We start from the raw sequence: 25,889 nt of genomic DNA on the forward strand, positions 1-25,889 counted from the left end.
ACATATAAGTTACTGGTTCTGGGACTAAAATCAAGGTTGCAGTTTTCTGCAATAAAAATTCTTAACGGAAATTTGGCTGCAACCTTAACTATGCAAAACCACTACTGTTGTGCAGGGAAGATTGAAAACAGAAAGACCAACTCAAAAAATAAAGAGAAAATTACTAAACCAGATTGTAACAGCAAAGGAAGAATGAGAAGAACTCTCCTCTGATTTCATGATACCTGGCAGCTTCAGCCATTTGGGTATTTTCCCAGGGGCCCTCCTCAGCACCGGTGGAGCTTCACGCGCACTTGCTGGCTCTGGCTGCTCATTGGTCTTTTTGTCTCTTCCCACTTCTGGTTCAGACAAAGATGGAACTGTTGATTGTAAAGATGATGAAGCAGACGAAACTAATGATTTGGACAAACATCTGAGGAAAAAACCCAAGCAAATAGAATTAAGCTTAACCTTTTCGTAATAGCTCCTTGTACCACCTCCACCTTTAAACTTTTGAAGTCAGATTGAAAAGGTTCTTTTTCATCATAAAAGGATTTATTTAATGTAGTCACTGTAATCCTACTTTGCAAAGACAGACTCATAAAGCTATGAAGTCAAGTATGCCCGTATGACTGTTTCAGGAGAAAATGAAGTCCTAGTATCTTCAGAGCACATTTCTTTGTATTAAGATGGGCTCATTTCATGCTTCCCATTCCCGAAATACCCACAACTCTATTCAGTCACAACGTACCTGGCTACTAATACATCAGCTGCAGAAGGGGAAACAGCAGAGCTCAGGAGGTCTGACTTCAGGTAACAGTCTGTTTAAAAATGAAACCCAAACACTTGTTTGGTAACACCACAGAATCACATAGCTCTCAGCTCAGCAAATACCTGCTGTATACTACAGTAAATCTCCATCACTTTCCCCCAGCTGACACAGGACACTTGTAAACTGTGACAGTTTCTTTCACAAGTTGAGGTTCCCATTTCCTCATTCAGACCTCAAGATTTTGACATTTTCTTTCAGTGCTCACTGCATCTCAAACTTTTCTGTGAAGCCAGAGCTTTAATCTGGGAGAAAAAGATTCTAAGCATAACACGGAGGTATCAAAGAATCAAAGATTCAAATCTGTTTGCCCATCTACAGCCAGTTCACTACAACAGGAGGTCTGTAAAAGTCTTTCAGTGTTATCTGTCTAGTTAATATTTCGAACAGCAGAATTTCCTTCTACAGACTTCTTCCTCTATCATTCTTGTCTCCATAGCAGACAATGTCCACTCCACAGCCTAACAAATCTCATAGGAAAGGTGCTGTGTTTACATGTACGATAAAGCTAACTGACCAAGCTAGTTCAGAGACCTTAAGCCATTCTGAACAGGAACATTTACCAGCACTCACAAGGACTGCATTATCTTTTATCAGAAGAACTCTAAACATAAGGATGTAATTCTTCTGGATCTACTACAGGAGCTACACAGATGAACAAGAGAGGAAATTTACTCACCCCTGCACTCCTCAGATCCAAAATGAATGACAGCAGTTGGAAAGAGTTTAGCCTGCAGCAAAAAGGGAAGAGAAGAGATCACTGACTGTACACGCTTTCACAGGTCACTGTGAACATTAGAGACAGGTTAGACAGATACAGACAAATTCAGAGTTCAAGCTGAGGGCACTGAGCCATCTATAATTTGGAAAAGGCTCAATGTGTGTAGAGCACAAGGTGCTCAGGGAGAGATCACAAGACATGATCTATTCTACACACATGTGTACAGCATGTGCTCATGGGACTGATGACCTGCCATTTGTCCTCCTCAGTACCCATATCTCAGGCCATTATATTTCACCCACATTCTCCACTGCTGAGCAGACAACGTGAATATGATTAAGAATCTTCCAAGACCTGAGTGACTGATAGTAAGAGAAGGACAGTCAGGCTATGCCCTCAGAAATCTACTCTAGATGATACGATTACATTTACACCCTGTCTCTAATTGGAATTTGTCTAGTTTTCACAGCTTCCCAGGCTACAGTCTACCCTCTTATAAATCCAGCCTGAATTCCGAGTTCCCACTTGTCAGAATAACTCCGCCATATTCAAACATTTTTTTCATCCACTGAGCTCATCGAATGACCCAGATAAATGCAGGACTGCACGTTCATTGCTTTCCACACTCAGTCCCTTACATCGTGGCTCAGTAGCTTTACTCAATTGCCTCTGCATATACTGAATAATTCAATACAAAATTTGAATTATGTTCAACATACACAAAAACAATAACACTGTATTTCTCACCTTGATCCAATAAAGAAAGAAATAGATAAAAGCAACTGCCCCTCTTCATATCATTAATGCATATGTAGGAATTGTGCAGGGCAGGCTGCCTGCTCTTGAGTTTTCTTGAGCCTCTGTTGCCACCATCAGCACAGTCAGGATACTGGAATAAGGGTCCTTGGACCCAATCCAGCGCAGCAATTACCAGAACTGAAAGGTTCTGTGCATTCATCTGTGGATTGATACCTAATACTTAGACTAAAAAACTGTGTTAACCAGAGGCAGAATGAAACATTGTCACCTCTCTTCCTGACTACAGCCTTCAAATGAGTACATGGTATTACAAACTCTGACATTAACCAAAGGCTGTAGACTTCCACAAACAGCGTAGCCTACATCATGTTAAACTGAAGCAGGAGACTACTCCGAGTCTCCAATCAGTCTACTCTAAGTCTCAGCTCCTGCTACAGCAGTCAGGCATCTCCGCATCCTTGAACTGCCATCTTAGCAGAAATCATGATTTATTAGGTCTTTTACCATTTCACTTCTCAGCCAGCAGGGCCGGGAGTGCTGCTCCAGCCACAGAGACGGCTCACCATAAACTTTTTTAATTAAAAAGTACCAGACACGGTTTAGAAACCCCACAGAAAACTCTTGCAAGAGCTTTGATGTTTCCGCTGCATTCGTCTGAAGGGATCCCTCTATTTAGGAAATGGGTGCCTTAAAAAGCTCCCCCCCACACACACACTCAAGCCCTTTACACACAACATCCTTTTCATGCCAGCTGCAAGTTGGAAAATGAGGGTTTTGTAGTGTGTCAGTGTTGGAATTTTTTAATAACCTCCCCTCTCTTTTTTTCCCCTCCTGACCAATTATCTTGGTAAATAATTAACATTCTGAAGGAGATAAGTAAGCACAGCATCTCAGAGCTCAAAGCCCTTTAGTTCAAAGCCCTGCCCTTTTCTCTTGCTGCCGCCACCAAAACTTCCTTGTCAATCAAGCTCTGGGCACACACATCAAAGCTTCATGTAGGAATGGCCCCAAGGGGTCAGAGAAAATTCATGGCAGGGCCTGCATAAGGCACAAAGAGAAAAAGAGAGAAACACAGACCAAGAGCTAGACAGACACACTCAACCACACAAACACACAGAATGTGCCCCAATATAAACCTGTACCCTATTTACTCACAGGTTCACAAATAACCATAGTTCTAAGTTTCAGGATCCATGTCCACAACCATTTCCCACTGCTGGCAAGCACATCAGTCCAGACATTTCAGTTCAAAATCTTTTAACTGAAAGAAATTAAAGGAACCTGACAACAGCTCCCAACTATACAGAATCCTTCCCATGGCTCATTTCCCTCCATCCCTATCCTCTCCTGGGGGTCAGCCAACACAGAGTCCCCTCTTGCCAAATCTACATCCAGTAAGTTCTTCACTTCAGACAGACGATTGGCTCATTCATCCAACCCTTTACACCTAGTTTCGTTTGGGCAGGATTCTCCGGTACCATCCCCATTCCAGCACTTCCTGAGGGTGCAGCACAGAAGGCAGGTAGCTACATCTCACTGATCTCCCCAGGATTCAGCCAGGCCCTGACAGGACATAACGCTGTCTGAGGGGGTTTGTAACAAAAAAGTATTTGAGCCAGTGGAATGAGCCCACTGGCCAAGGAATGTTTTGGCATAAAGATGAGAAGGGCTTTGCTAGCTGCAGTCCAGGAAAATATACAAACCCAAAGCCGAAGCTTTTAGTATTCTCTAACACTGCTAAGGATGCAAGGATCAAATACTGGGCAGACCATTACCTGAAAACTATATTCTCAAGTGAGCTAGTATTCCCTCATTTGCAATTGTTCTAATGCATACATCCATGTCTCTAGAACTCTGCAGTTCTTAACCTACACAAGATTCTTATCCAAACCTGTGCATAAATACATAGAAATCTCTTAGAGTCACCCTGAGCCTGTCAGATTGACCAAGAGATCATAGGCTGTTTGAAACAACTATTCAAAAATCTCCATTCAGTTGTATGTGAAGAGTTACTACAGTATGAATGAGTCAACAGCTAGTTAACTATACTCAAATATCCGTCATTTCTCTTCTTTTCTGCTTTGATTTCCAGCCAAAGATACAATGCCATTCTGACTGGGAAAATAGATTACCTTAATCTCTTGACTTACAATGTTCAAACCACACTGCGCAAGGCATATTTACAAAATGCAGTTTGATTATTAATTTGATTGCAACAGCATCTAGAAAATGGTGTTTCTTTGTGCAATTATATACATGTAATGAGCAGCAACATGCAGTATACATAAAAATGTAAGAAAGCACGAGGGTTTGGGATTTTATTTTGGTTTGTTGGGGGTTTGGGGTTGTTTTGTTTTGTTTTGTTTTTGTTGGTTAGTTGAGGTTTTTTTGGTACAGATGAGAAACTAAGACATTAAATAACTTAAGGTCACACAGGATGGCAAGTAGCAGAAATGAGAACTAAGTGTGTAAGTCTCGAGAGTCCTATCCAAGGCTTTAATCCCAGGACAGCTTCCTTCTGAAGGGATCAGAAAGTCACTGACAAGACAAGAAGTCGAGGAAGCCAATGTCCTGCTTACTGTCCTCCCCATTCAACAAGTACCATTCTAAACAACCAACTGCTCAGGTTTTAAAGGTCTGAATAACACAGCATCACTGCATTACTTACAGTTGCAGAAGTTTAAATGAGAGCTTTCCATTTCAGAAACCTGGAGACCAGCCTGCTTCTCATAAAGCCACATTTAGTCTAAAACCATGTAGCCAAGTAACTCTGAGCTTTACTTCAGCCCAGCCAGGCACAGTTGATCAGACACCACAGTGGTGAGCGTGGTTTAGGAATGCAGGGCACCCTGGCTGCAGGGTGGTACTGGGGCTACTGCATCTTGCATTCCGTGATAAAAATATCTACACTAGAACAACATTCCCCTGTGAATCCATCTGCAATACACAAAAGGAACATGGCTGTTTTGTTTTACTGCACATCTTGGTAACTTGTTCTCTAGGGCACAGGAAAGATTTCAGGCAGACCCTCCCCAAATAACATCTCAAAACTTCCTCCTTTACCAGGTACCTCCACACATACACATTCAAAAACCCCTAGAACACAGAGTTGCAAAGTACATCCATCACTACCATGCAGTTACTCTGCTTGCTGACAGAGCGATGCTTTCAGACCAGGCAGAGACTGCTGTCTAAGGGGAACTCGCAGCTGCCAGTGAGAAGCATTCTTTCCATTAACATGATCTGAAAAGATTAGAGTGCCACAGGTCTGCTGTTAGTTTGATGTTAAAAGAAAATAAGCACTTCAAAGGAACACACGCATGGAAGGAGAAACCCAAGCTACCAACATGAAATACTGCATAGTACACACACCCCAAACACATAAACTAGCTCTTGGAAAATTCAACTGGAAAGCCAGTGGATCAAAAGCTTCTCCAGCAAGACTGCAAAGCATCGCTGAAACAGAAATAAACACTCCGGTCATGGTGAAAGGGGCAAACTGACTAAGTGGTTGGTGTTTATAATCTGGGAACAAAGCTGCTCAATGTGGACTGCAACTGCCAAAGAAGATGGATATTCTGCAGCCAATATGGAAGAGGTCTGATCCAGCTAGAGCAAGGACCTTCAACATACATAGGTGAAGATAAGATTTGAAAGCACTATTCTGAGAAGGCTCTTTCAGAAGGAATCTAGGTATAAAGAGCAATAATTGAACTCTTGAGTTGAGCTCAGGGAGAGCTGGCCTTCACAACCGACAGCAGGAGAGGGCATTTGGGCAGAATTACCGCTCCAACACTCGGTCCTACAGAAGGCCCTCATTGGGATGGAAGTGCCTTGCTGGAAGCCAGCATCAGGGGCAAGAATGGACAGTGAGCAAAACAGACCGCACCAGACAAGCTACCAAAATCTGGCCAGATGAGAAAATCCTGAACGAGTAAGCAAAGAGCCAAGAATGCACACAGGAAGGTGAATGCCATCCTCTGGCCTGGATGGATTTCACTATTAATTGCAGCTTTCTTTGCTGCTGCTGGAAATACCTCCAACAGACTAACTCTGATGAAGTAATTTTTTCTGAAGTTGCATTCAGGCTCATGCCAAAAGCAGAGAAGGCTTCACACTGCTCAGTTCGTAGTCGGCTTCACTGGACAAGCAAGCCAGACTTATAGCCCAAGCTGGCATTAACAAACAGGATATGGAAACAGAACCAAAGGCAAAAAAAGGAACAAACAGCTCCTCTGGATGTCTGCCCCATGGTACACGCCAGAGGAAACACTCCATGCGCTCTAAGATCTTATTAGAAGATCTAAATATTTATGTGGAAGCCTGTGATTCCTTCAGCTCCTCTGAAGATGGATGATGGCCTCCTGCCCTCTTTGCTGCCTTGACTTTTCCAGTGGCTGGTATTCTTACCTTCTACTAACTCTTTCCTAGCATTAACACAGCAATCAATGATTTTTTTCCACTAACCCACCCCAGATGTGCACTCCACAAGCGTATTTCTGGAAGGAGAAAGAAGCTAAGAAATAACTCTGAAAAGCTTGGCTAGCCTAGAAAAACACAAACAAGCAACAAGAGTTATATGGAACCTAATGCCAAGTGCTACAACAGGGATGCCTGCAGTTGATCAGTTCTAGAGAGCAGAACATTATAAAACACTTCAAGGGACATGAGGATAAAGCAGCCAGCAAAAACAGAAATAACAAAAAATCAAAGCAATGCCTTGAAGTCTTTATGGGTTCAAAAAACTTCACGTTGCTGCCAATCTGTGAGCTCACCATACTGTAAATACACACATATTTTGGGAGAATTCACTTCAGACAGCTTTTTCAGCCCAAGTATCTTGGCAAACAAGTTGACAATATTTGTCTTTTTTTCCCCCGTTTTGCTTGCAGTGTAAAGGTTCTCCCTTCATGGGAAGTCATCAAATTTAATGAATGTGGTTCCAATCTTACCAGCTTGAATGGAGTGAGAGGGTGGAGAGAGAGCAGAAGTGTTGATAATAATGTACTCCACCATCTGCAGTGACTCCTGCTATTAGCTACAGCACAAACTTCAGTCATGTCTAAATACTGAATGCTCAAACATGCTCACACTGCTGCCTCGGACACCATCACTTGTTCTCACAGCCTGTACCAAGGCTGTCTGCAGAATGCAGGGCAGCCTACTGCTAACTTCGGACTGGGAAAGCCAGGCACAAGTCCATGATTCATGTCTGACACTGGACAAACAATCCCAAACAGCCAAGTCCCAGTCATATCACAGAAGCAACTCTGCCCACAGAAGTGTAGCAGTGATACCCTCAGGAATCATACAGGCTCCTTGACAGTAAGTTGCTGAAACAGCCAGGCTGGCAGTGATCAGTGTCCAGGACACTGTGCCTGGGCTCAAGCCGGCTCTGCCTCTGTCTCAGCAAAGACCGTAAGTTTCTAGAAGATCCTTCTGAAGTTCATCAAGAGAATTCCATAACTTTGAAGGATGCCATTAGAAATCTCTATGTACCAAGGCACTTCTCAAAGGAGAAAACAGAAGGCAGTTAATCAGCCTATGACTAAACTGAAGGGAATAAATAATTGGATGTTTCTCTGACATAGTTAACAACAGTGGCCCACTTGTGCTTAGACATGACAGAGTCATGTATTTTGAGAAGAAGCAATCCAGAAAACCAAGGATGGACCGTGCAGAAGCCACAAGTCAACCTCTATTCCCTTACTCTTAGCTTTTCTTAACTAGTTCTCATTTCTCTCAAGAGCTTCAGCACTGTATTTGGAGAAGAGGAATTTAACAAGTCCACAAGAGCAAAAGCAAAAGAAACCACATTGAAAAAAAAAAAAAAAAAAAAAAAGAGCAGCATTCCTGGGGCAGGGTAGGCACAAACCTGCATCTGGAAGTCAGGAACAGGAATTCTAAGGTTCATACAACTTCAATTATGGCTCACAGTTATCGCTCACATAATTACATTCAGTGCAATCTGCCCTATGACTGTCTTTGTAAAACCGGACCAGAAGGGGAGCTCTGACTAAAGTACAAAGATTTCCCTTACACAGACCACAGGATGTCTGAAAGGGGCGAAGCCCTCACCCATGCAGAGCCCAACACCACCCACCACAGCACCAGGACCACAGCCCTGCAGCGAGGTTGGGCGCTAACCAGCAAGAACTTCTCCTCACACTGAAGAGTTCATGGTTGGAAGGCAACACTAGAGAGCAAGCGAGAAGGGTGAGCAGGGCCTGCCCCAGCACTGCCCTGCCTGGCCCAATACCAGAAATGTCACCTCTCTTCCTCCTGCTCTGCCCCACTGTGATTTCTCCTGGAGTGCTGAAGCTCAGGCAAAGCAGCCTGATTAGCAAGAGCCACCCACAAAAAGGGCATCCAACAATAACACAGCTGCCAGGGCCATGAAAGCCAGAGCAACTTCCGCACCCGTTTCTTCCCTGAGAAGAAAGGCCCCTTCAGTCCCTGCCAAGCACTCAGGTCTGCCACAGCAGAGGGAAAGCCTATCTGAGCAGAAGACATTACGGCACAGGCCCTTCACTGGCAGAAGTTAGAGATGAAAAAGGATTTACACCGTTAACAGAGAGCAAAGCTTCACACAGAACCAGCCAACCTAAACTGGGATAAGGCACCATCCTCCCAAGTCAGAGCCCTGTGGTCTCTGACAAGCAGTAGGGTAACCACAATGGTATGACAAGCTCCCGGCAGGAATTGTTTCTTTTCCTGTTTGATGCTTCATCCAAGTAAAATGCTTATAAACACACAGAATCATTCTTGCCATAACAGGACATGGCCTGAAAGGGGCAAAAGGCCCCAGGCAAGGGACAGAATGCCGTATGGCCACTGGCACTAAACGTAGTTCTTCCAATCTGCAAACCCACTTTACATAATGGCCATTTTACACCCAGCTGCATCAAACAACTCCTTTCACACATGCTCATCTGCCTGGCCCCCAGCACACATTCCAGCAGCACAGGGGCCACTGCCCCAAAATCTCAAGCTCTAAACAGACTGTGGAACCCAACCCCATCCAGGCACAGCATTTATTTTCCCTCCCTCTCTTCATCCCATTTTATCCTTCCAAGTTGCCTCAGCCCTTTGCAGCCTTCTCCCACCTCATCCTGAACATACGTGAATTTCTCTGCTCCTCTAACAAAATAATTCCCCTGCTGTTTCTTGCCAATCCAGTGACACATCTTCCCTTACTGCTAAACCTCTACTCTGCACACCTTATTGGAGCAGTGTAGCCAGCCTCAAGCATTTGGGTCAAATGACGCACTCATTTCCAGTGCCCAGGGCCCCACAGCCAAGGCTAAAGTCTCCCTGAATAGAACTTGATATTTTTAAAGAACAGCTAAATTACAACAATGCTCTTCTGCTCCTTGCACCATGAACTCTATTTTGCAAGTCAGCTCTGATGAACTGGGTGGGTTTTCCTAATTCTGAGGATAAGCTTTCAAAATCAAGAGCATTTTGAAATCTCACAGTGAATGTGCATAGGTGAATACAGGTGAATACCTATAGCTGCATACACATTTCCAACAATCTGAGGCTTCTGCACCAAAGGGACTAAGGCAACAAGCTGCACCACGAGCAGAAACTTTGCACAGGTCATATACTTAACTGGAGAAGGAGAAGAAAATTAATAAAGTGAGTTCTTTAAAGTCACTATGAACTTTAGCAAGGTCCTCTGGAGGAGAAGTTTGCTTGGGTCCATTGGCATAACTGCACTAGCCAACTCTTGCAGAGCTAAGCGATGTGTGTGAGGAAAACCTTTACTTTCACAAAGCTGAAATCTGGTGTGCCATTTCATGTGTATTAGTCCATTACCATTCAGTCTATAGGGTAATTGAGTCAATACAGGAAGTGCTATTGGGTCAGGCAAGATGCCAAAGTATCCCACTTCCAGCAGTACACAAGGATGTTAAGAACAAGTGTACACAGATCACAAGTTCATTCATTCCAGTCAGTATCCTGTCTCCAACCGCAACCAAAACAACCCAAAAAAAACAGATGTGCAGAGGAGTATCCCTGCTCTTTGATTCTATGTGATACTTTCCCCTAATACTATTAGCTAGCAACGATTTTCAGTTCAGAAGCTCCCTGACATGGTTCAAGAGAGATTCAAGAGAGACTCACAGTACATATCTTCCTTGCACTTGTCCAAATTTCTCTGGAACCAGTATATACTTGTAGTATGTAGCACCCTGTGACAAGAAATTCTACACCTTGGTTTTCTGTTGCATGAACAACTACATTCTTCTATCCCCTTGATGCCGCTCACTCCTGTCCTGAACAGAGCAAGAAAGAAACCCCTTCCAGTTTCTCCTTGATATGTCATTTCTTTCCCAATCACATCTTCTCCAGACTGACAAGCCCTAGCCTACTCAGTCTTTCTCTATGCAAGAGCCATTCCACACCTCTGATGACCCCCATTTCCCTCTACTGCATCCTTCCCAGTTCCTTTTTAAGATGAGACCAGATCTGCAAATATTATTCAAGATGCAAGCAAACCCTGGTTTCATCCAGTGATGCTCTTCATTTTGTTATCTACTTTGTTCTGAATACTTTGGGTTTGGAAAGGAGGTCATTTCAATTTTGACTATTCAGTGATCTTGCTCCATGGCAATGAGAATCAACCTGACAGGTCACTGAGATGCATATGAAGTTCAAATTATTTTTCCCAGCACACGCATCACTGCTTTTACATACACTGAACCAGGTGGCTAAGAAGAAAATGCCAAGTCATGCAACCGTTGGGAAACGTATTAACCTCTCAAAATGTCACGTTACAATCCCTAACAAATGTGAAGCACAAGGTTTGTCTTTGCACGTTTTACAAATAATTGTAATGATCCTGTACTCTTAGATTATGTTTAAGAAATCCACTTCTCTTCACGCATACCCAAATTCTCAACACAAGCACTTTTTACACACAGTTTAGTCAGACTGCACTGGGATTACATGTTGCATGGAAAAAAAATAATTCCTAAATCAAGTTTGGATTTGCCACCCTTTGTCTTAATCAGATGCTGTTGTTCTGTGTTCACACAGAGGAAGTGGGAAAAGAGAAAAATAATTCCTTAAACAACTCAATTTGCAGGAGAATGTCCAGCTTTTGAGCACTGTACCTTGGACAGTCAGTTCTGTCCTAACATCAGCTCTGCACCTCCGCTGTGCAACACCACAAACACTTCAGTCTCAGGACAGACACCACACATGGAGGATGCTTGACAGGAAAACTGACCAGGTTCTCCATCAGGTTGTGATTTCTAAAGGAATCTGAAAGACTGAAAGTCTGAAAGACAAATGCGGGTCTCTACAGAGCACTAATGTAACACACGTGTATGTCCCAGTGAGATGCTGCAAGGAATGAATTCCACACCACATGTCACAACTAGGAAACTGGGAACTTGCCACGAGTGTAATAGGCACAAGTAACAGTGCCAGGTACAGAACAAAGGCTTTAACACAGCAAATGAAGCACAACTCCTGCCATAAGGTTTCAAAGACAGGGACATGTAATCATTTCTGTGGTGTTTCACTGAACAAGTTACATTTCAGAAGACATCCAGAGAAACATTAGATGTCTGTTGGGAGCAAGGGGTAAATATAGGTGAGAAGATTTTGAACTTTATTTGGAAGACAGACCAAAGCTAAGGACTAACAAGGACTGGAGACAGCATCAGAGGCTGGATGATTAGGAGGCACATACAGGTCAGCAAAGAAGGTGCTGCATTCAAATTCATGGAAAAGGCGGAGACACACACTTTTCCTTGTGGAATGGGTATGGTTTGCAAAGGATTTAGAAGCTAACTAAAAAAGAAGAGGAAGACAACAGTCACAGGAGATCTCAAGGCAGTAAGGACAGGCACATGAGCAGTCAGGGTATTTCCCACCAGTGACAGAAACAATGGAAGAAAGCTGCATCAGAAAAGTAATACCTTGAATTCAAAGGAGCAACAAAAGATCCAACAGAAAATGAACTGAGAATAGGAGAAAGGTTGATTACAGAGGCAGATTGCGAGTCTTCGGCATCTAGGATGTACTTAACAAAACAAAAAGAAAAGCCCATCTTAAAGGAAAAATAAATAGTGTCAAAACTTGAAATCCATGAGATTCTAGAGGAAAATATAGCATATTGGGTCGGGGACAACATCACTTCCTATAGAGACACTGAAAAGAACACCGGATATTTTGTAGGGGCACAAGTCTTAAGGCCAAGGTAGGAAATACAGAAACACATCCCAGCCAAATCTTAGAAAAAGAAAACAAACCCAAACATTTCATGCAGGAAACCTCTGTTGGTGAGAGATGCAGAGGGAGCATGCTTTGGAAAGGTAAAATAAGCATTCCAAACAGCATGTTAGAAAACATGTAAATGAACTCTAGGTGAGGGATGTGCTCAGACATGACAGCTTAGGATCAAAAGAAGAGACTGAGATAGAAGAAGGTGTGAGCAGTGTGGTGTATCAGAGCAGTCTGTGCTAGTCCCAGCTCTCGGGCTGCTTCCTTTGCCTCAGAACTGCTAACGAGTGCAGACCATTTTTCATTATCTGCTGTTCCTCTGAAAGTTTTCCAAATGCATCATTAGCAGTGCAGCCACAGCAGCTTCCCCTTTGTGGGATTTCTCAGAATCTGAACACAAGATTTGTCCTTTGCTTTTCCCATCACGGTTACCATGTGTGCCTTGAGACAGTGTTTTGGGTGGCAGATGTGGGTGAGATGGCTCAAATCAGAGGAAGCTGGAGAACTGCCTTCAAGTCCGAATGGTAAAATCTCCTGGCTCAAAGATACGAAGTGCTTTCCACTGGCATTTTCATTATTAATTAAAATATACAAAACGGCTTTGAAAAGAAAAATCGTTGCTTCTCCCCACCCACAATGACATTGTCTTACCAACACAACCATAGTCCCATTCCTGTTGGTGGGAGCACATCCATACACTGCCCATTCAAACAGAAGCCTTGGTCAAGTAGAGCACAGGGAGGCTGGTAAAAGCAGAGAGCCCTCGGGCTGTGAAGCTGGATGGAGGCCAAAAGCAACTGCACAGCAATTCCTGAGCCACAGAACCAAAGAGGGCTGAGATCCCCAAGAGGCTCCAGGCTCCCTAGGAAGCTAAGCCTGTCACAGGCATGGTGACAATACAAGGAACTCCAGCATCAACAAAACCACTCCCAAAACTTCAAATTTCAGGAAGTAATTCTTAGGAGGGTATTAGGAAGGGGAGACACTTCCCACTGTAAACACAGAGACCCACACTTTGCTTTCCTGAATATTCATCAGCCTAAAAAAGAGCTGCACGTGTATCTGTTCCAAATGACCTGGTCAGGAAGTTGTGGAATTTGGAAAGCTCCATTAAAAACAACTTCAGAGGCATGCTAATTCCTACCTGATTCACCAGGCTGCCTGACAAGTGTTTTCTCTGTCCCTCTCCTGCCCCACCCCTTCTGCTTCCTCGGGAAGCATCTCACTGCTGTCTGCCTGGCCCTGTCGCCTGCAGCCATCTCCAGTGCTTCTTTACAAACTCCATGTTGTTCTGAACAACAGCACATTTGAAAAGGATGAGGCTGGGGCAAAGTCATTGGCCAAAATTACTCTATCAGTCTCTTAACACATGTGTGATTACACAGCCAAGGGTCTCTGGCCAGAGACTTCAAGTCCGCCTTATTGGATATTTGCAAAAAAACCTTCAAGAATCTGGACGTTTAAAACAGAATTTCAGCATTGGAGAAAAGTTACACACAGAGAGTACGTATTCCTCCATGCACGAAGTGGCTTAAAATAAATTCTCACGTGATTAACAATTAACAAAAAGGTCAGATTTTTGTCTAATACGGCCTCTAACTCCTGCTACAGAAATTGAAAGCAGTTACCTATTCAAATCCTGTCTCCCATCTCTTACTATACTAAGATACAACTGAGTATACTAAGTTATATATATATGTATACTATGTTATTATATAAGTAATACTATATATAGCATATATACACTATAACTATACTATCCAACTAAGATACAGCAACCTTACCTTAGCTCAGCCCTTGTAACAATGTTTAAAGGTTAAATACAGTTCAGAATCCGCAAGGCAATAGCATTTGTATGAAACAATGTGACCCCCCCAACTCTGACACAATATGCCAGTGCATACTGTTGCACAAGGTGGACCTCTTCTGGTGAGGAGCTTGTGCTCCGAAACACCTGGTTCCATTAGCCCTGGCTAAGCAGAAGCCTACAGGAATCACATGATACAGCTTCGTTTCAAGGTAACTAAAGCACATGGCAGGGTGAAGGGGAGCAGCAAGTCAGAGAGAAACACGCATGCTGAGCGCTTACCTCCAAGAGGGTCAAACTTTCATCGTTCAAGACGGTTCTGGGAGGTGCAATAACTGAAGTTAAAAAACAAGTTACAAAACAGGACCACCCAAGAAGCAAAACAATAAATACAGCAGCTATGGGAGGGATTGCTGCTTATTAAAGCAGTGACGCATTCACACTGCCCACACAGGATTCTTGCTAGGCAGAAGCACAAAGTGCCTGAGTGAACAAGTTACACCTTTGCACTCTGAGGCTGTATTTAGGGAAGAAATTCTTCCCCACGTGCCTCAAGGCATTAAAAGATCCCATATGCACCACAGCTAGGAATAGGCTTCGTCAAGTAAGGCCAAATATTACCAAAAGCACACTCACACAAGTAAAATGGCAACTCTGCATCTGCAAGATGGCTTCTTACAAAGGCTCTCAAAATGCCAACTGTGGAAAAAAGAAAGAAAGGTTTGCTGAACTAGGTTGCTTCTTCAGGTGCAGGGCAAAAAGGATACCCTGTAGCAGCAGAAACTGGCCTCTACAACAGCTGCTGATTGCCTTTTCCTTAAAAGAACACTTTTACTACTACAAAAATCTTGAAAAAAAAAAACAAAAACAAAAAACAAAAAACCAAAACCCCTGAAAACCTTCCAAATAAAGCTGGACTGGTTGCTCCCTAGGCAAAATTTAAGGATGCCAGTGAAGTTCTCCTAGGAAATCCAACAGCAGCTGTAAGATTTGCAGAGCCCAGCCAGGTGAGACTCTGGTAACTAATTATTAGTTCTTGTTCCATACAAAAGTACTAAAAACAGCCCCCTTCACTGTGGGCAAGCATCAGTGCCACCAGAGAATGGGGGGATCTCCACTGCAACAGGAAGAGCTACTCGGTGTATGGTCTGGCCACCTTTTTTGAACTGATGGAGGCAGAAAGGTTCATCCCATTATTACAGTAGGTAAAGCTTCTTTTTCCTGGTTTGGGGTTTATTTCAGACTGAGACAAGGGGGTGGCGCTGGTTTCACAGAGGAAGTGTGCAAACTCATCTCAGTAACACACCAGTTGGACACAAGCAATGGGATATCAGAGGGGACAGTTTCCTGACTGCAAGTATTTTGCCATCAAGTAGGCTGACAGTCTCAGCCAAGTAGGCCTGGAAATAAACTCCCCTTAGCTAAATTAATCCCTCCAGATTCCTCATCCCATTCAGGGGCGCTGTAAGAATAGTGTAACCAGCTACTGCTGCTTTTTCAGAGCAGTATTACTTCCCTGGACAGCAGAAAGATTTGTTCAGAGCCATGCTCTTCTATCATGCAACTGATAGGTGATGAGACGTCAGCTGCAGATACACAGACTGGAGACTGCTCTTACCAGTTTCGCTAGGATGGAAGGACCCCTGTAGAACATAACGGTCTGGAAAATGGACTCTCAGCACCACCTAAATCAAAAGCAAAGTACATCAGGTGAATTATTATGGCTGTTCTGTAATATCTCTCCTTGGCTTAGAATTTGTGAGCAAGGTGGGGTTTGAGGGTTTTGGCTGGTAGGTTGTTTGGTTGTTTTTAAATTGGGAGATTTGAGATATTTCCATTACAGGAGTAGAACAGCATACTGGCAGCTCCTCAGAGAACATAGGCTGACTGTCTTTCAAAGGCTGTAAAAGAGTAGATCTACAGCAACAGCATGAGGTACAATGCAGCAGAACTCACGCAGAGAGCAGGAGCATCCTGTGCTAACTGATGCACAAAGAAGAAAGTTACACATGGACAGGTACAGACAGTGCTATCAGTATCCTCTAGTGTCCATAGCAGCAGGAATCCTCCTGCCATATGTCTGAAGTAATTCTTACCATTCTATTTCCAGCACTGGTCAAAAATACTTAACTTGGGAACTTAATCTCTTACTGTTTTGCAGTAAGTAACCAAAGACAAAAATGGCATTAGGACTGCATTTAGAAAGTAAGATATCTCCAATCTGAAACATCTTATTATTTAGCCTGCAATCAGATACTTTCAAAATGTAAGTCTACAGAGGAGAGGCTAATCAGAAAGCTCAGTCATTCATAGAATCATAGAATAGTTAGGGCTGGAAAAGACCTTAAGATCATCTAGTTCCAACCCCCTGCCATGGCCAGGGACACCTCACACTAAACCATGTCACCCAAGGTTCTGTCCAACCTGGCCTTGAACACTGCCAGCGATGGAGCATTCACAACCTCCCTGGGCAACCCATTCCAGTGTGTCACCACCCTAACAGGAAAGGATTTCTTCCTTATATCCAATCTAAACTTCCGCTGTTTACGTTTTAACCCGTTACCCCTTGTCCTATCACTACCGTCCCTAATGAGTAGTCCATCCCCAGCATCCCTGTAGCCCCCCTTCAGATACTGGAAGGCTGCTCTGAGGTCTCCACGCAGCCTTCTCTTCTCAGGCTGAACAGCCCCAACTTTCTCAGCCCATCTTCATACGGGAGGTGCTCCAGTCCCCTGATCATCCTTGTGGCCTCCTCTGGACTTGTTCCAACAGTTCCATGTCCTTTTTGTGTTGAGGACACCAGAACTGCACACAATACTCCAAGTGAGGTCTCACAAGAGCAGAGTAGAGGGGCAGGATCACCTCCTTCGACCTGCTGGTCATGCTCCTTTTCATGCAGCCCAGGATACGGTTGGCTTTCTGGACTGCGAGCGCACACTGAAGCTGGCTCATGTTCAGTTTCTCATCAAATGTTCATATTCCTGTCATTCATTCATGTGTGCACAACATAAGGGGTTTGAAACATCTTGAACAAAATCAAAGGAGATAGATTGCCTGCCCCCACCCATATCACTGCAGGACAGCTGATTTTATGTGGTGCAACTGTTGTGCAAGTCCCACAAGCAATGAATAGGGACAGAAATTTGAAGTGGCTTCCTGGAAGTAGCTCAAGGTCCTGTTATCACAAATGAATCCCAAAGTTACTCAACCCCTTAGCCTGGACTAGCCAGAGGGACTGGAAAGAACAAAGGCTACCTTTGGGTAACGCTCTAACTTTTCCTTCAGCTGAGCCTCCCTCAAGGATTTTGTCATCAGTGGAGCTTCTTCCAGGCGTTTCCTAGATACATGGGAAGAAGACAAGTTGTCACTTCTGTAACCAGCAGAGTTGATGAGAATGCTCAACTGTTCCATGTCTCCCTCTCAGCATTTTCCCAACCTTCTATGGTTCCTATCCCAGAATCTCATATATGGAACTACTGAGCATCAGCAACAATACTATATAACATTGATGTACTAGTTTAAAAATAAGTTCACTAGAGCAGATGCCAGAGAAGTTGTTAAGAAAAGCACAGGAATGTTTGTTTACACTGCCCAAGAAGAGATGGAATTATTAATCCAGTAAAACAGTGCCTAAGTTGGATGTAATTACTCCAGGGAGCAAGAACAGCTACCGAAGCTGTATAACAATACTAGCACAAGAAATTAATGGGTATTAGTTAGCAACAGGGAAACAAGAAGAGAAGTTTCAGATCATTCGCAAACTGGCACTGCAGACTGATGTCTTGAAAGTAGTAGTGGGTGAAAACAAAATTTAAATAATGAATTCAAGAAAACAATTATATATTTTCCTGTAAGTGAAGAAATAACCTTAGACCAAACAGGTTCCATGCTCAGCTTTAGACCTTCTTCCTTGTTCACACTTAATTCTGAATAATCAATTTACGAGGCTAGATTGTGGCAAAACATTTTATCGTGTGATTCTGCACAACCATTTGCAAGTTAATCTCTTACACCTATACTATTTGAAGTATCTTGGGAATAGCTGCTGAACAAAACAAGTACAGACTTAACCAAGCATGCCCAGACTGTCAGCTGGTACAGCATATCCCAAGATCATTCGGAAGTGCCAGCTCCCTTCCCTCTTTGTGTACCAAATGCTGACCCACGCAAATTCCCAGCTCTTCACAAAGTCAGAATTAAATTCTAATTGCATTTAAAATACTGCGCTGTGCAGCCAGTTTTTGGTTAAGATTCGCTAGCTGAGATCAGAAGCCAACTGGTATCAGATTCATGTGTAACTTGCTTTTATTTTTACCCATGTCTGTGAGGGGTAAATGCATTTACAAGCATCAGCAAATCTGGAAATTAGGTCTTTTTTCTTTTTTTTTTTTTTTTTGATGGTGCTGTATTGCAGTAACCCCCAACCAAATGATCCTACCTTTGTACTACTGAATATTCTAGACCTAAAAATCGCAGAATTTTCAGGCCAATCTGTGATTTCATGTGGATTTCAACAGCCTTTGGGGAAAAAAATCAACTCTAAGTAAGAAGCTGAACTCAGACTTGGCTAGAGCGTGAAGCAGGCTGTCCCATAGTCTCAGAGAACGCTTGTAATGTTTAAAGGAATGTTATGACCCACTTGAAATTAAACACATTCACAAAATTGATTTCTTCAGGAAAATACAGACAGCAAAATGCTGCTGTGATGGGGAGGCTAGTTTATCTTAACCTGAGTTTTTAGCTCAGAAGTGGAATAAGTGTAAAATCATGAAAATTTCTCAGCAAGCTACTTGAACAGTGAGATGCATAGTTAGTCCATCTTCCTATACTTCTTCCCCTTCTTTGTGTGTGTTCCAAACATTCTCATGTTACTAAATTTGATTTCACTTTATTTCCATTTAAGTAACATCTCAAAGTTGGTCTTTTCTGTTAAAATATAAGGTGTTTCTTAATGGCTGAAAATGCTCCTAGTTACTACTGTAGTTACTGAGAGTTATTCCTATGAAGCTGGATTATTGTATTCATACATTTGGCCATCAAAGGTTACAATTTCTATTCATTTCATTCCTACTTAAGTTAACGTAAAGTCAGTTCAAAACAGATAGCATGAGCTCACTGCCACTTTGGGCCTCTAGCAAGAACACATCTCATTACAGAGCCAGTGGCTCCTCTTTCAGAAGAACAGAGAAGGAAAGAAACAAAATGTGGTGGGGTGTTAAGTGGCTTTGAGTAACTCCCTGAAATGCAGAACACAGGAATGAATTTTTCTTCTAATCCTTTCTCACTGGAGGCCCACCCTCATTTGCCTGAGGTTCTCAGATAAACTTATCCCCACATCAGACCCACAGACACTTTGTGATGGAAATTTCAACATCCACATGAAAACATCCCATGCACAAGTGCTCAGCTGATTCACACAAAAACATAGGTCCTATCACAGCAACAGGACATAGCCCTTAAACTCAAGTGGCATAAAAGGCAGAGATTTGCAGTGCTGACCATTAATTCATTAATTCCACACCCAGTAACTTATCTACAACCCTTTACCCAGAGATCACAGCCAGCTATAGGCACACAGTGTTACTCTGCTCAACAAAAGCAAATGGAGCAGTCTCAAGTAGGCAGCAGGAAGGGAACTTGCCTCTCACTCTGCAGCTGTGCCAAGCGTTTCCGCACATCATCCACTGTGACTTCAAAAAACTCATCAGGAAGCTCTTCTGGGGGAGCAGGAAGTGGTTCCAGAAGGTCCAGGTGACATACAAGTGGCTCTCGGTCTACAAGCTACAAAATAAAAATGAGTTTCAATTAGTTTCAAACGCATTGCTGTGCTTATGATGTACAGGTCCTAGAAAAAAAGGAAAAGGACGATATTTGCAAACTGATGTGGAAATCATGTCAGTAGGATCAGACTAATGATACAGAGGTTGGCAGTGTTGTCATTCTTTATTGTTGATAAAGCATGGGGCACAACTCCTCTCAGCAGGCAGCAGCAATCTATTGTCAGAGGAGTTACAGCCCAGCAGTGAGCTGCTCTCCACCATCGGTGTAGGAAGCCCAGAGCAGTCCCCTCAGCAGTCATCTAACATAAGAAGAGACACCTCCCTTCCAGGTAGCACCTGTAGAATCCCTTCACTTACAATACAGTATTTTGCAGCTGAACCATGTTTCTACCTAGTTACAAGCTCGTTACAAGTACTCAGGAATCACCCCTGTCCCAAAATCATAAGCTCTCTCTGCTCTACTCCAAAATTTTCTCAGTACATAATGAGTTCCTGACTATTCTATAACTTACACAGGTGTCATACTTCATACTACAGAATATAAGCTGTCCCTTAAGTTTTCACCTGCCATGCACTCCTGTCTCACATTGTATCTTCTGTTCTCTTTGCTAAACATCCTCTTTCCACAGAATCAATGGCACTAGCTCCCAACCAGGGCTCAATCCATTTCTTCTCACTCTGGAGAGCAATGCTGTGTTTTGGTTAAGGCAGTTTCTGACCTGAGTTCTCTGAATTGAGCCAATGCAGGGTTTCATTGTACATGTTGCAAATTTTTAACTAGGCTTCCAGACTGCAGGAAGCTCCCCTGGATGGTGAAACCCCTTTTGCTTTGTACTTACAAAGTACTGAGCGCTGAAATCAGCCTTTGGTGCAGGCAAAGTGGGCAGATGCGAGGAACAGTTCACTGTATGTATTAGCTACAATAAAGGCACTTAGTCCATTTATCAGCAATTTTCCCTATGCCCCAGCTGCTGAGCAAAGGCCACTGGAGCAGCACACAGCCTTCAGCCAGCCAAGAGACCGCTTACCAGCACTGCCCTGCTCAGCTCCCCCTTCCAGAGCCCTGCATGTTGCAGTGCGTATCATGAGGGTAAACCCTGAGAACAGGGTCCTGGGCTTAGGACCGTGGTCACACTTATTAAAAAAAAAACAACAAAACCCAACACCAAGACCCACAACCCCTGAAAACCCCAAACCAAAACCCTGCTCCACCCTCCCACCCTATGAGACAAACAGCATCTGCAGTCTCTGAAGGGAGAACATTATGTGTCCCTCCCAATTTAGAAGAGATTTGAGACTGGCTACTCCCCTTACAACAAAAGCAGCACCTGTGGCAGTATGTGAATATAAACCACTACCAGAGTCGAACACAAGAGGCAGTTACACCTATTGGCTCTTGAACAATTCAAGCTCTTTAAATCACAGAAATGTTTAAGCACACAGCACTTGAAAAACAAGCAGCCAGGAGCACTGTGGGCTGCAGACGCTGTAGGGCAAGTGGATCATGGCTGAGGAGCCCCACAAGAACAAATCCTCTGACAGTTAATACAGCACTCCCATGGAGTCAGCTGCCAGCCTAACCCCAGGATCTATGAACAAACCTGATGCTCATTTCTTCTCCCTTTATTCCCTCATATATTCTTCCAAGTCTCCCACATGTTCCATCCCAGGCACAGGCCCCTTGGGAACAGGAGTCTCCCTCGGTTGTCAAAGGGACAACACAAATTACAAGGCAATGTTCACTCTGCTGTGGGCACTAAAGGGTAATTTAAGAAATTAAAAGAGGAGGTTGTGTGGGTGGGACCAGGGCTACTTTTAGAAAGTTGAGCAGGGTCAGCTCTAACCAGCGGGTGAAGGAGCCTTATTGCAGCTTTCCTGGGGCCGGGGGGATGCCCAACACTGCGGGAGGGATCCTGAACATGCAGAACCACCCCCTGCGAAAGGGGCTGTTGCACACACTGGTCACAACTGCTGCCCGCAGCTGCTCCAGTAAGGCCAGAGGAGAATCAGTTGGAGCTCCCTGAGACTCAGGAGTACTTCAATCTCCTCAAATAGGCTGAAGTTTCACTTCATTCTGAACACAGACTGAAAATAGACAAAAGCCAGACTGAGCAAGACATATCCTATGATCCTATGGCATGTTGTGAAGGGTGCTGGGATACAATGGAGAGAATTTCAATGTCTGCATTAGCAAATCCTAAACTTAACATTTAGTATTGGCTCTAGCAGGAACTTCAGCTAACGCTAACAGCAGCAGGATTCCACAGGAAAAGCATCAGTCGCTGCCCAAACCACAGCAGTAGCTAAAGACTTCAGCCAAGACATCAGAAATCACGAGATAGCCGAAGGTAGACATACATTCCAGTGCTAAGTGTTCACCCCTCTTCCTTGCTGCAGGTTTACTGCTCCAGACCACTGCACATTACAACTGTCAGTCAAGCCTTGCTTTCCACACATTGTCATTCATCAGATGGGTCTCCATTGCCACCAAGGTACTAAAATGGGCAGTCAGGAACCTCCCCTCTAGAGCCATTCCCCAGCCAACCAGAACTACCTACGCGACGTGATACAAAATCCACTACTTCCCAGATGTAAACACCCATTCCTGATCTCCAGCTTACATCCAGCCAGATGTCCCCATGCATCCCCTGCACCCTACCTGTGCTGGCCCTGCACAGACACACACTCCTTGAGCTCCAAGTGTGTTATTTTATCTGCTTTCCCAGCCAACACCAAATCATAATTTCCAGACCAAGACACGTTACCCATCTACTACTTAACATGAAGAAACATACTTTCCTGTACAGAAGGAGCAGATCTATGCATGTCTAACCACACCACAAAAAACCCAAACCATCACAATTAAGAGTAAGAATTTCCTAACATCAAATGTTCAGCTAACCCCCAATATCAGAGTGAGAACTCTGCAGACAGCTCTAATGAGTGAGGGCTTGGGAAGATAATTCATGTATTTTGAGATTGTTTTTCAGAGTTTCTACAACTCAATTCCAAAATTGCACAATGGGGTCTGATCAGAGAAGGGCAGCACAGTGTCTACTAAGCACTGCTTAGCAGCCAAAAGATCTCTGATCTGAGGAGGCAGAGGCTGCCATATCATATCATCATCATCTCTTCTGTCATGTATTTGCACCCCATATAATTTACATCTTGCATCCTTACAGACATAAGAAACACTCTTCAGAGAGAGGAATCCATCCATTCCTACTGCTTTACCAGTTCTCTTTTCCTGGAGTCCAGCTATCACCCTGTTCCTTTTTCTTCATCCATTACCATCTGCCTGCTGAGGTATTCCAATTGGGCCTTTCTCAATCTAAGCCTTCTTTTAATGTGTCACCAACAATCTTAAAGCACAGGCAGAACCCGAAAACTACCTTCCAGTGGCAATTACAAAAAGGCTCTAGGGGTACCACCTTGCTTTCCAGCCCACATCCCAGCTTCCTGCAGCCATGGCCAAAGGTAACCACTTCCTGTCACAAACAGGAGTTTCTACCTCCCATTACCTAACTCCGGAGGAAAGCAAGCTATGCATTTTGCTGGCATGTTTCTGTCAGAGATACCTTTCAGGAACCAAAGACTGCGTAATGGTTTGTCCTTCATTGTTCAAAGTCTCTACCTCTGTTACTAAGGTTGGGATGCAAGACACTTTCTGCCAGCAGGCTGAAACCATCTATTCACACCAGTGTCTACCAGGCAGTCTAAATAACTACAGCCTCTGTGATAAAGCAGGTGCCAGGAGGAATGCAGCTCGCTGGATGGTCACCACCACATACCTAGGGAATCAGGGAAGCTGAGGGAAATGTTCAAGTGAGTTTAAGTGAAGTAGTGGCAACTGTGCATTCCACAGCAGCAAGCTCTCGCTGGAGACCCACCTCCTACCCATCACCTCAGGGAACTCTAATCTCATGGGGAATCTGGTGTAGAGTTACCTTCTAATAATTAATGTCCTGACATCAAAGTCAGCACGCAGCTGTCTGTAAACCATCTTTAGCCCAAGAAACTAAGGGACGCCAGCACAGATTTTATCCAGCCTCTCTCTTCAGCTTCAAAAACCACACACAGGCAAAGCATTAATGGGAAGATTCTTTTACAAAAATGGACCTTTGATGTTTAAAAATAATTTGTTTTGTTTTGGGTTTTTTCCTCAGGACTGAAAAGGGACAAAAAGCAGATGCCATGTGGCCAGCCCTGCTCTGCTGTAGCTGCTGAGAGCAAGGAGAGCAAAGGATGGCAGGAACAGAGGAGGGAACAAAATGTAATCAATCAGCAGCAAAAGCACCAGAGATCAAAGGGCTTGAAAGCAGCCGTCAAAATCACATGCTGTTTAACACAAGGGCAGAGCCCCCCCAACAGAATCCACAGCTGCTTCCAAAGCTGCTCTCGCACTGGAAGGGAGGCTCGCTCCAGAAGTGCCTCTTGAGTGGTTTGAACTGGACTGCAACCCCCAGGCAGATGCCAGATTGTAACAGCCCTCAGGCCACCGCTGCACAGCTCCATGCCCAACAAGCTGTAGCCAGTAAAATGATGAAATGAATTCTGTCTCTCCTGCCAGCAGCATACGAAGAAGTACAGACAACGGGACCAGTGAAGAATCCCAGCACAAACCCTTGTACTGCTTCTTTTCAGACACAACTGAAACTCCTCCTTTCCAAATCCCCCATAGGCAAGAGTGCGACTGAAGCAAGCAACACATTAGACTGGACAAATCACCCAGCCTACCATTCAGTGCTCCATGCGCAGGATCTGTTCCCAAAGGTTCAACAACACTGATGAGGTAGACCAAAACATGTTTCTAATACATGAAAATATTCACCACTGGGTTGGCAAAGCCTCTTCCTGCTACATTTGTAACTGCTCCAGAGCCCTTCCAGGGCCTGGCTTCTGCTTATGAACAATTCGGAAACTCATAAAGAATGAACTGCCACCACGAAGAAGTCAACCAAGGTAGAATCTCCACACCAACATGAGAACATACACACAGTCCTGATGAATTCTTCCTGGATCAAGCTCCCTTTGAACCTCATCAGGCACTCCTTTCTACCTAAGGCTTTCCATTGTTTAATCCCACGGCTGTATCAGAACCAGAGATAAACACAAAACTCTGACTCTAGGAGGTCCTAAAGAGTGGGAAAACATGAAGGGGATCTCTGAATGTTAAAGCAAACCATAGTGATAATATGTGCAGTGAAAGGGCAAAAGAAAAAGCTAGTCACAGAGAAACCAGGACATGAAATTCCCAATGCACAACAATGTGGAGTAAGGTACGAATTGAAAGCCTCCTGTAGCTCATTTTACGCTGCCTGCCAGACATCCCCAACCTTGCTGAAGGCATTCAATTCCATACGGCTGCCCGAGAGAAAGCCTACTTTAACAGCATTCAAAGGCAATCCTGTGATGGCATCACAGCACTCTTGAGCCATCAGTTCTGGTATCTCTACATGGGCTTAAGCATTTTTAAACAATGCAGTTTTACTTCAGAGACACCAACAATGCAATGGGATGTGCAACTGCCTTGCTGGAAAAAGGGTCAGAAAGAGGTAGAATTTATTTAAGCAGCAGGATATTTTAGAGCTAGACAGAAAAGACTTTTATACCACTTCTGCTCCTAGGACAATCCTACAACAAGCTACAAATGTTATCCCTTTCCAGATATAAAACTAACAAGCTTGCACCTTCCATGTGATCTGGGAGTTCAGTCAGTCACAATAAGCAGTAAGCATCTTCAGAGTATTACAAAACACAAGTCTGGTGACATCT

The 25,889-nt window shown here is 43.8% G+C and overlaps 1 protein-coding gene across 4 annotated transcripts in view; it reads right to left on the reverse strand.

The window, feature by feature from the left end:
* ASPSCR1 (ASPSCR1 tether for SLC2A4, UBX domain containing) overlaps window positions 1-25,889 on the reverse strand; it is a 37,627-nt gene that overhangs the window by 1,934 nt on the left and 9,804 nt on the right. For 3 of the 4 annotated variants that reach the window (XM_061376865.1, XM_061376867.1, XM_061376868.1), the window contains 8 exons: window positions 19,976-20,115; window positions 17,590-17,671; window positions 15,953-16,019; window positions 14,971-15,033; window positions 14,617-14,669; window positions 1,488-1,539; window positions 731-800; window positions 225-412 (listed from right to left, as the gene is read on the reverse strand). In XM_061376865.1, the coding sequence (XP_061232849.1) occupies window positions 225-412; window positions 731-800; window positions 1,488-1,539; window positions 14,617-14,669; window positions 14,971-15,033; window positions 15,953-16,019; window positions 17,590-17,671; window positions 19,976-20,115 (715 nt within the window). Of the gene's footprint in view, window positions 1-224; window positions 413-730; window positions 801-1,487; window positions 1,540-4,063; window positions 4,180-14,616; window positions 14,670-14,970; window positions 15,034-15,952; window positions 16,020-17,589; window positions 17,672-19,975; window positions 20,116-25,889 lie in introns of those variants that run through there. The other variant, XM_061376869.1, reaches the window with a different exon arrangement.

This window comes from Neopsephotus bourkii, unplaced genomic scaffold (assembly GCF_033783945.1).
Source record: "Neopsephotus bourkii isolate Nb327-2 ecotype Australia unplaced genomic scaffold, CSIRO-AGI_Nbou_v1 NB_1749, whole genome shotgun sequence".
Taxonomy (NCBI): Eukaryota; Metazoa; Chordata; class Aves; order Psittaciformes; family Psittacidae; genus Neopsephotus; species Neopsephotus bourkii.